Source organism: Scophthalmus maximus, chromosome 8 (genome assembly GCF_022379125.1).
Source record: "Scophthalmus maximus strain ysfricsl-2021 chromosome 8, ASM2237912v1, whole genome shotgun sequence".
NCBI lineage: Eukaryota > Metazoa > Chordata > Actinopteri > Pleuronectiformes > Scophthalmidae > Scophthalmus > Scophthalmus maximus.
This window is the reverse complement of record NC_061522.1, coordinates 3,453,962-3,465,501: the sequence shown is the minus strand read 5'-3', so window position 1 is coordinate 3,465,501 and position 11,540 is coordinate 3,453,962. Positions and strand designations below refer to the sequence as shown.

At 45.5% G+C, this 11,540-nt stretch overlaps 1 protein-coding gene across 1 annotated transcript; it reads left to right on the top strand.

Annotated features, from left to right (window-relative positions):
- Positions 1 to 541: 541 nt before the first annotated feature.
- cbx6a (chromobox homolog 6a) lies at positions 542 to 9,538 on the top strand. Its single transcript, XM_035637456.2, has 5 exons — positions 542 to 747; positions 2,408 to 2,451; positions 2,594 to 2,659; positions 3,481 to 3,547; positions 4,442 to 9,538. The coding sequence occupies exons 1-5, from the start codon at positions 679 to 681 to the stop codon at positions 5,711 to 5,713; spliced, it is 1,518 nt and encodes a 505-aa protein (XP_035493349.2). The 5' UTR covers positions 542 to 678; the 3' UTR covers positions 5,714 to 9,538.
- The last annotated feature ends 2,002 nt before the right edge of the window (positions 9,539 to 11,540 follow it).

Here is an 11,540-nt window from a genome sequence, read left to right as displayed (position 1 = left end):
GGGGGGGGAGAATATATATATTTGTTTCTGGATTATTGTTTATTATTGTTTTCTTACTAATTAGTGTCATTACAAAAATTTAAAATACATTGGTTGATAGGCTGAACTATGTATTTCCAAAACGTAGTGGAGGTTCTCTGAGGGCCCTCTCACCCCATTCAAAAGTGGTGGAGGTGGTGGGGAGACCATCATTTAAGGGGCCCAGAATTTGGTGCTCCACCCCTGCTCGTACCCTCAGTCTTTTTCTTGTGTTATTAAGAAGGGGAAACGTCATCCGTTATCATCATCATCATCATCATCGTCGTGGTCGTCATCGTCATCGTCATCGCCACTGAGCTCCAGGCAGCGCGCGCTTTCTGTGCATCCTCGGGAGTGTCTTCGCCGTTGCCAGGGCGACCGGAGGGGGGGGCGGGGCTGACCCCGGCCACGTGACAGGTTTACGGCTCGTTGGCCGCGCCGCTGCAGTTGTAGTAGCGAGTGTGTGTGTGTGTGTGTGTGAGAGAGAGAGAGAGAGAGAGAGAGAGAGAGAGAGAGAGAGAGAGAGAGAGAGAGAGAGAGAGAGAGAGAGAGAGAGAGAGAGAGAGAGTGAGTGTGCCGCCCCTCGCTCACTCTGCCCGCCGTTCGTCTGGAGAGAGTTCAACCCGACACAGGTTCGCTCGGTTCGGGGGGTCGGACACGATGGAGCACTCGGCGACGGGGGATCGCATTTTCGCCGCGGAAGCGATACTGAAGCGCCGCGTCCGCAAGGTGAGCCCGCGCCGCCCCGCACCGCCCCGCGTCTTCTCTCTCGGCTGCGGGGCACCCGCGGTCCTCGCTGCGGTCGCCCGGGGCCGGTCTGTCGCAGTCGCCGCGGACGGAGGCCTCGCGGGGCCGGTCGACGTGTTCGCTCGTCGCGGTTAGCCTGAAGCTAACCTAGCATTCGGGAGGGCAGTAAAGTGGGGGCGATAAAAGAAAGAGAGGAAGAAAGAGAGAGAGAGAGAGTGAGCAGCCACACAAAGAAAGGGTCGAGGGGATGTGCTGCGGTGTTGTGAAAATGGAGGGGCCTGACTTTCTCTCCGTGGCCGGCTAATGGCAGCTAAAGCTCCACGGTCACAATCTTTACAGCCTTGTGGAGGAGGAGGTTCATGTTGTTGTCTCCTGCAGGCTGTGGAAGATGCCCCCCCCCCCCCAAACTGAACATTAGTCCCTCGCAAACATTTGCACAGTGGAAGAGAGGAGGAAGTTCTCTAATCCCCCACAGCTGATCGAGTGATCCTTGTCATCTCTTGTGTTTCATCAGCCTGTATTCTGGGCTGTAAGAGCCTGTACATGATGGTGGGATGCCATCTTACGTGGGGGGGGGGGGCAACCACGAACTTGTCAGTTTCAGCCCCTTCTTGTTGGAGATGCACGTGAAATCCAAGAAGTTGCACCAAAAAACAGAAGAGGAATGTTCGTGCAAAAGATGAGCACATCTTTTTTTTATTAGGAGTGACACATCCCTCTTTTTTTGTGAGTGGAGATAATAATAATAATAATAATAATAATTTAACTTATATAGCACCTTTTAGAAGTAGCTTCACAAAGTGCTTTCACAGAAACATATAAACCATAGACAATTAAAATCAGCATTCCAACAATAATACGGGTTTCAGTTCACATCTGAATAAAAAAGATTAAAAAAAGATATAAAAAGACGAGATAGTTGATGTAACCTCTTCTGTGTGTGTGTGGGGGGGGGGTGTTTCTGACAATACAAGGGGCTTCAAAGTAACGATTATTTTCATAATCGATTAATCTGTCGGTTGTTTTCTCGATTAATCGATTAGTTGTTTGGTCCATAAAGTGTCGGAATTTGTGAAGAATGTCGATCCTGTTTCCCCAAAACCCCCAAATTATGTTTTTTTGTTTTGTCCACACACACCAAAAGCTATTCATATGGTCATAGAGGAGCGAAGAAAACCAGAACATATTCACATTTCTGAAGCTGAAATCAGAGAATTTTGACCTTTTTTTCGTTCCATAAAAACTGATTCATCGATTGTCGTAATAGTTGGAGATTAATTCAGTAGTCGATTACTAATCGATTAACTGTTGCATGGCTCATTGAGACTACACTACACAAGTGCTTTTCCCCCCAACTGAAATGTGATTAAGTTCAAAATGTGATGTTTGCCAGACGGATATAGAACCCGACATGAGCTCGTCGGCGCTGAATATAATAAAATCATGTCGCGCTGCAGGAGGAAAAATCGAGAAAATCCCCAAATGTAGTCGAATCGCGTAAGACTGAAAATCTGTTCAGCAAAAAAAAAAAGGGACACGGCCTCAAATGAATTCCAGATTTAAGGGATTTTGTCCTAAAAAAACCCTCTCCTTCTGTTGTCATCTACGATGATTACATCTTTCTTTCTTTTGGGTCTTGCAGGGAAGAATGGAATTCCTGGTCAAATGGAAGGGATGGGCGATGAAGTAAGTGCTACTCGTAAACAACCATCACAACCCCCAGTCATTTTTTTAAATGCTTTTTTTTCCTCCCAATGTCCCGATATGAAACTGAAGATGTGGATTTTGGATTAAGCCGGATATAAATTTCTCCGTCCTTTTTGTTCAGACACAGCACTTGGGAGCCGGAGGAGAATATTCTGGACGACAGGCTGCTACTGGGCTTTGAGCAAAAGTGAGTAAAGCGGATTTAACGACGAGGGGATATGCACCACATGTCTCATTGATTTTGCACACCGAGTTTGTTATGTTTCGGCTTTTGGCTTTTTTTCAAATCTTATGAAGACGCCTTTTTTAAGTCTGGTTTGTGCAACATTGTTGTATCTCCCCACTTTAAGTGAACTCTGCTAGTGTCTTCTAGAGGCCGACCAATATGGATGTTTGGGGGCCGATATCGATATTAGGGAGTACAAGATTTCCGATACCGATATATATATATATATATATGTATATATTTTATCTGTCAATGATGCCTAAGATGTTGTTATCAAACCTTTATGACAAAGAATTGTAACTGAGGCTTGATATTTTTAGTTTAACCATAAACTTTATCATAAATAACTGAATAAAAAGAAAACACATCCAAATATATAGAACTTAAATTAAGAAAATAAACATGTAAAATGTAAACATAAATGCAATTTTTTTTCAGCTTTGTTTATTCAGTACAATAAACGATTTCATATCGGCTGATACAATCGGCTATTTGGAAATATGGACAGGAAGCGGAAGCTTGCGCCATAAAAACTGACAAAACTTAAATGACACATCAAGTGGACACTAAGACGGGCACGTGAAAGAGTGAGAAGGCGGCTTGTCTTCAAACAGGCGCTCGTGTGTCTGTGACTTGTGACTGTGCTCTAGTTTCACACAACCACAACTTTCATCTCTGTCATTGGTTTTGATTCGTTTCATTTTTGCATACTTTTTTTAAGCCTGTGTTTGTCAATTGAATTGTGTGTTTGGTAAAGTGTTGTGTCCTTTCCTTTTTTTTAGGGAACGGGAAAGGGAGATGAACGGGCCGAAGAAGCGGGGACCGAAACCCAAAAACTTTGTCGGGAAGGTACTTTTTCACGTTTGTAAATCTGCATGGATATAAGCATCAGACTTATAATTTCATTTAAGCCGTTAAGAAACAATTTGACCTAACTAATCTCAAATAGTTGACTTTGCTTAGGTAACAGCACTTTATAGGAAAGTGGAACTGTTAAAGTTAGAATAAGGTCAATCCACTTAAAGGAGGTTTTATCGCTTGTTCAAGGTTTATTTTTAATTCTTAGAAACACGGATGAAAAACACACAATAGTGTTTTTTTCGTCTTTAGAAAAGAATATTTGTAGACGTCGGTGCTGTAGGTGACATCTCACAAGTCGACTTGGGGTAGGCACAGCACAGTTGAGCGGGCTTTTCTAAAGTTTAAGATTTTGGTTAATATCAGACATGACGTGCCTTGTTTTTGTGCCTTCTCAGCCGCAGTAAGAGCTGAAGTTAGATGCATGGGCAACACAGGATCATTTAGAGTAACTTTGAATACCAGAGCAATAACAGAGACATCTGTTACATTGGTTGTTCTTATTTTAATCGCAAAAACTCAATCAATAGCTGTATTGTTAAACTTAATGTTTTTTTACTTCCACTGTTTACTACTCACAGTGAGCACTGATTTGGTGGTTTTCAGGTCATAAGACCAAATAAAAAATGCAGACTGTGTTAAATCTGGACTAAATTTGGTTGGAAAATGTTTTGGGTATTTAAGTGGCACAAATAACACCATTGTTTGTACAGTTTAAGACATCCGGACCATGTCTTTTTTTCTTACATATAAAAAAACAACATGTTTCCTGGGCTAACCTTGGAAACAAGCTGATATTAGGGGAAACAAGCAGTTCCTTTTTTCTGTAAACGTAAAACTCCCGTCTCTGCGACCATGTTTTCTTAAGTGTATTGTTTCTTTCAGGCACGCGCTCCTAAACGAGAGCCCAGCAGCAAAGCCTCAGGCGGCCGCCAGACTACGCCGCGTTCCTCTTCCGGCCGGGCAACTCCCTCCTCCGCTGCCTCAGCGCGGCTATTACCCTCCGCGTCTTCCTCAACCATCGCACCCACTCCAAAGCTCAACTCCCTCGCGGCCACCCACAAGCTAAAGAAGGACATCCACCGTTGCCACCGGATGTCCAGGCGTCCTCTGCCTCGCTCGGACCCCATGGCGTCTACTTTCTCCAACCCCGGCGGTTTCCCGTCCCGCATGCACGTCTCGCCCTTCTCCGAGACCGTCCGCATCCTGAACCGCAGGGTCAAGCCCCGGGAGGTCAAGAGAGGTCGGATCATCCTCAACCTGAAGGTCATTGACAAGCCAGGTAGGGGTGGCGCTAGGAATATTACAACAGGACGCCACAACATCCCTTCCCGCAATCGCATCATTGGGAAAAAGGGAGAGGCCCCCTATAGACCTTTCCAACCTCCCCTGAAGATGCTGGGCTTCCCGATGTACGGGAAGCCGTTTGGGCTGCAGTGCGGAGGAGGCCCTTTGGCGTTCCACTCCCAAACGGGGTCATGCTCCAGCACGGGAGCCCGGGACAGCCACACCACCTCCTCCCAGTACCAGTCACCTCCTTCTCCTTCCAGTTCCAGTTGCTCTGAAGCAAAAACGCCCACCACCTCGGCTGCACGGTCCCAGTCTGCCACTGAAGCGTCACCCTCCAGTGAGGATCCTAAGCCCAGTAAACCTCACACAGAGACCCAGAAGGGGCAGAGCGCCAAACATTCTGCTCCTGCCCCATCCTCAGATGCAAAGGCGGTGGGGTCAGCGTCACCCTTCCTCCCCGCCTCACCCTCTTCTTCCTTGGAGGAGGAGGAGGAGGAAGAGGGGGAGGAGGGTGCCCTGGGCCGTTTGGTGTCCTCAGAGGGAGGAAGGAAAAATCCTCGCCAACGTCGGGCTAAACGCCCGCTGCCAGCAGCTCTCCTCTCCGTTTCCCCTGGGGACCAGAGCCCTACCCCCACCGAACCGCGGAGGGTGCCTGCCGAGGGAGACCCCGACTGGCACCCCGAAATGGCGCCGAGCTGCAAGGATGTTGTGGTCACCGATGTCACCACCAACCTTGTCACCGTCACAATAAAAGAGTTCCCCTCCCCTGCCTCCGGCCCTGCCTCCCCCTCTGCTAGCCCCGAAAATGCCTCTTCCCCTCCCACTGCCACCACCACCTCCGACGACCCCTCCCCATCCAAGCCATAAGAGATCGGATGTTATGAAGTTGATTGCCATCGATGATAGAAAAATATCATACCAGTGTTGCCACTTTCAGCCCCTCCTACCTTTTTCCTCAAAGGGGCAGTAAGCGATTTTAAACCGATACACGTTTTGTAAAAATCAGCGAATATTTCCTCACGGCCTGCTAGCTGGCGGTTCTCAAAAAATCCGGGTTTTCGGTGAAGCCCTGGCTCTGTTAATCGAAAAACCCAAAAATGGTGCAGAACACACCACAGCAATGCGAGTGCAGTTTGTAAACATCACTCCGACACCTTAGGAGACGTGCTAGCGAACAACGCTACGACTCGGGGGTTTCGTGGCCCCACCAGAGCAGTAAAATCCTCAACAACAACAAAGAGAGAAACGAGCTTTCTCCAAAATCGCTAACTGCCCCTTTAAAGGCGAGTCCCCATTTGTGTAACGATTAATGACATGTAATGTAACTTTAAACTACCCAGCCATTGAATAGTAAAAAAAAGAAAAGAAATAGAGCATATTTTTTTTAAAGAGAAAGTATATGAATTCGAAAAGAGGGCAGCTAATATGCCCTGGTTGTCACTTAAATTGCCATATTTTGTGCACTTGCACAGCACTGACTCTTTGAAGCAGACTTGGGGAGAGAAATGGTATTTTTGTTTTCTCTCACACGCTCCAGACATGCGGAGCTGAGCTTGTTTGGTGCAACACAAATGGAAACCGTTGCCCATCTGGCGTCTTGGTTGAGCTGTGAAAGAAACAAATGCCAACTCCGATCCAGGCTCTGCTTGCAAAGGCTGTTCCGGACGGCCTTCGGGTGTTCCTGCCCCGCCCCCTGCTCTCATCTGAAGTCCAGCTTGTCAATGACAAACGGGGTGGTGTGATTTTTGCACTTCACACAGTTGGACTCTCATATATTGCATCAATACAGCGAGGTAAATGCAATGCACTTGACTGCATGAGAAGAAAAGTGACCTCATGAGTGAGCTCAACGATTTTTTTTCAAGGCCTTTTCCTCTCGCTCTCTTGAACGCACATGCGTATACGTACAGTATGAGTAAGTATTTATATGCACGCACAACCTTATAAGCTGCAGAAGAATATACAAAAAAACAATAATTTTTTAAGTTATTGCTGTCCTTACCGCCTCTCTCCCTGCTTGCCTTCTTTTCTCACAAACGCGCCACCTTCTTCTTCAACCCTCTCAACGTCCACCAAGACTCTAAACTGGCTTTCGGTTTGTCGCGAAATTGCCTCCTTACGCCGGACTCGCGCCCGTGTATCTTCTCATCACGTCACGGTCTCGAAGGTCCATGAGCTGAACACAGTTAAGGCTGAAGCTATGAACTAAACGCCGCTAAAGTTAATCGTTTGTTGAACCTGGGAGCTACTTGGTAGGCTCTTGGTAAGTCTGTGGAACTTGTATCCAGTTATTTTATTCTTGTTTTGTAAAAGTCACTGGCGACTGGCCGTTGGCAGGTAGAGCAAATACCTTTCCACCATGTCTTGTTGGTCTTGGTCTGTCCTTTAGCTAACGGTGCTTTATTTTCTCAAGTGCTGAATTCAAGAGAAATGGTCCACGTAGCATGGTTCGCAGTGTCTTGCCACCTATAAGGCCAAGATTTTGCCTTTTGATTTTAGGACAAAGGTTGTTTTTTCCGTTATTCAACAGTCGTCTGGTAGGCTAGGTGTCGGAAAGGCCATTTTCTTGATGTATCATGAAACCAGAAATGCGTAGTCATCCGTGTGAAACTTTCAGTGAATGGCGACATTTATCAAACAAGTAACTAAGGACCTAGCGATAACACCCAAGTTCGTTCCACGTCGGAGGTATCCAAGGTTCCAAAGTGTCTCTGGTGATACTGGCGTTGACCAGTCGGTGGACGATGGTAGCTAAGGTTCCACATCTTACTTGCGCGAGTTTGGCCGCCAGCTCATTTACATTTAGTAATGTGAGGAAACACAACCCAAGAATAGTCACCCGTTGTCTGTCGGACGTGCACGTCAGCGACGTTGGGAGGAGCTCAACGCTAATTGGCTTTCGTGACATCGCGCCACGCGAACATTTCAACTCGCGCGAATTAATGCAAATTTTCGTATCGCGCCATTCGTGTAGCCCGGCGCGAGTGACACGAAATTTGCGTCGACTTGCGTCTTTGCATTGACTTTGTACGTAATCCCATCGTGGAACAGCTACCTGACAGCAGCCCGCTGGTTAGAATAACAAAAATATTCATCATGGAAGTTTTGATCCGTCGCCCATGAGTTCTCCGCCACAAACCTCCGCGGGACTCATTCACGGCAGAGCTAAATGCCTGATCTCTTGACCGTGATCAAAGATTTGGACCATGCCTTTGACCTTCAAGAGAACATGAACCTCTTTGCCCTTTTATACGCGGACTCCAAACTCTTCTCTGGTGCTGCCTGCTCTCTCTTGACATCCCAGACCTCGGCACTTACTCTGGGGAACCTTCGTGTATCAGTATTAAATAAAATCTTCCGCATGTACTGCCTTACAGCTGCTCCATTCAACCCCAGCTACACTCCGGGGCCGACGTTTACCTCGCCTCGCTCGGCTCCTCTCGCAGAGAGCACGGTTAAATAAAACAAAAAACCACTTCCTCATGCCATAACTTCAGCACGGTAACTTCATCATCACACACTGTAATAACTCTTGACTGTTTCTGTTGTCGTCCCCTGTATCCACGTCTCAGTTGAACACTGTCGCCCTCCTTTCCTGTAAGGTGCTGGATGGTTCTCGTCGTCGTCAATACTGTTTCAATACTGTTTCAATACTGTTTCAATACTCTCATACGTTACAAATGGAAGGATTTATTCCAAAATGGCGCGTCCATTATGTGAAGAAATAGTGACAGACACTGTTTTGAAATGGTCTCTAGCTCAAACTTAAATGAAGATACTGTAAAAAAGGACAGTCCTTAACTGAAATCCTGATTTGACAAAGAATGAACTTGACCGAGTCCTCTACATTTTTCCAGAAACACGATAAACTAAAGGATTGATTTTCTTCTCCGAAAATCGTCGCGATTTTGGAATGGATCTTTTTCCATCTACTATATCTTTAATATCTCTAAGTGGTGGATAGAAGTGACTCTTGCAGTTGGTAGATGTGTACGGTATTCGGCTGCTCAGCGACGTTTTTCCAAATGTTTATAGCAACGTTTCCTTTCTTTTTTTCGTACTCATATGGGGTAGCACAACTCAAATTAGTGGCCTATCTTTCAACCAAATAGGGCTCTTGATTTTTTGTTATTTGAATTTTTTAAAGCTTTCTTTTCCCCCATTTTGAATTTTGCATTTATACGTGATGTAATTTTAAGTGCTATAGATTTATTTGGCACCTTTTGAAAAAATAACAACAGGAAGGATCCTTGTTTTATTGTATGGATAAAGATACTTAACGAATTGAAAATTGTGCTTTTTTTAGTCGTTTTTTTTTCCCTCTTTGTACTGTACTTTTATAGTTTGTTTAAAAAAAATATGCATAATAATGTTAACGTGATGTTTATTTCAATGCCATTTTTTTAATAGTCCAATAATATGGGTTTGATCAGAAGGAAAACTGACGGATTTTACTGTGTGAAGCGGTTTTGTCTGGTTTCATGCCAATATGAATTATGTACATTGTATTCATGGTAACGACGAGGAGGCGGAGGATGACGATGACATTGAAATGTATCCGAACTTCTGACGCATGTTTTGCCAACCTCTTATTGTACAGATTACGTATTCAGTGTCATGTTAACTGTTACGGTTGTTGCTTTCAATGTGTTTCTTGTACAAGGCTTTTGATTAAAAGCTCTTTATAAAGCACCCTCCTTTCTTTTGCTTCTTCAGTAGGTGTCTCATGTGTTGATGCTTCCATGAAGACCTGAAGGTACTGTGGATCTTAAAGGAGGCTACAGCGCTTATATAAAGTAGTGTTGTGAATTAACCATCTATCTAAAAGGATTCAAGTAATCTTTTTTATATAATTTTTACAATAAACGGATAATCAGATGAAGGCGACAAGTGTCACGTGGCTTCAAAGCCGAACAGAACAAGGATGAGGTCGAATTGTCAAATTTGCTTTGGAAGTTTCTTAAATCTTGAAGTAACCCGGCAGCCATGATAAGAGCTGTTCAGATTCTCTTAATGCATAGGAAAGGTGCATCAATGCTTCCTTTCCTATCTCCTCAAGTAGAGGGTACACTGGACTACACCTCCCTATGCGAAGGGTAAGGAGATATAGACGCCCCACAATTCACTGCGGCAGCGACTCAAACGATTCAATCCGAAATACAAAGAGAGCAATAGAAGATTATGAATATGACCCAGAACAGACGCACGTCATCATGTAAGTTACTGTTACATATGAATCATTTACATCTGATGTCACACGGTGGTAAAACACAAATGATGGATGGAGCCTCCGAGGTTTTTGTAATTCTTCGGGAAATTTGTGGTTTCACAACGGCAGACGCATCAATAACATCCAACGACATCCGTGAAAGTCGGTACCTACCCTAACCCCTTTCCTAAGTCCTATGAATCCCACTTTACACCTTTCCTTGATTTCATGACGTTTTCCACTGAGGTCAAGGAATAGTAGATGGGAAAAGACAATAGGAAGGACGACCCCCCCAAGTGTAGCAGCAAGCAACACTGACCAACTCACTGCAGGCCTTCTTCCAACATTTCTCCTGCTCCGACCAGTTGATCTCCCTATGGCAGTTTCAAAATGTGCCACAGAAAGGCGCTGTTGAGCCACTTGTCTGCGGATGGTGAGTGCTGCTGGGGGTGACTGAGGGTCGCCACGCCCGGCTCTTCGTCTCTGAGTGTTTTGATGTCGGGATGAATAGCCACGCGTATCTGGTTCAAACGGCTTCAGTCTTGTTTTCCGCAGGGCCAGTGTTTGATTTAACTGTCTGAACTGTGTCTCTTCTTCACTCTGTTTGTCTCTGGCAGGGTACCACCGGGCGTACGAGGCAGATGGAACTAAACGGTCACGGTGGTTTGATACGAGTGGCCTACATCTGCGTGTGTGTGTGTGTGTGTGTGTGTGTGTGTGTGTGTGTGTGTGTGTGTGTGTGTGTGTGTGTGTGTGTGTGTGTGTGTGTGTGTGTGTGTGTGTGTGTGTGTGTGTGCAACAACCACCGCCCCAGATTAATCCACAATCTGGGCCGTAGTGGTAACTGCAGGGAAGCCGGAACCGGAGCGGTGTTTGAGCCTCTGATGATCTGTCGGAGGTTTAAGCGCACTTTCAAACCAAACATCTGAATATTTCCATGTGCAAAGCGTTCATTGACACTTGACACAGCGATGCAAAACACATCCTCTGTGGTTTCTAGTATTTTAGCACTCTGGTGTAAATGTGAACAGTGTGGACTCAAATGAAAAAGGACAGAAAGAATATCATAGTTTCTGTAAGAGTAAAAAAGTTCAGGCCGGGTTCACTCTTAAAACCCATGTATGGTTTGTTTAGACATTTCATAGCGAAAGGCCATATCTCTTTTCACAAGGTTCGCATGTGTCAGGAAATAAAAATCTGAATCTGAGTGACGGTCACACAGGGATTTAAAAAAAAAAACCAGAGAAGATTTTCCACCAACAGTCGACCCAACAAGCTGCACACTAAGCAGTGCAGCAACGAGACGTGCTGTACTTTACACTCCTTACAGTCTCCATCCAGGCTATAGCGGACCGAAATATCTCAACAACCCTTTGATGGATTGCCATGAATCTCTGTACAGTGCAGTCTGTGGTGCCCGCAGGATGAACCCACATGACTTTGATGATGATCCCCTGACTCCTCCTGTGGCGGCACCGTGACGTC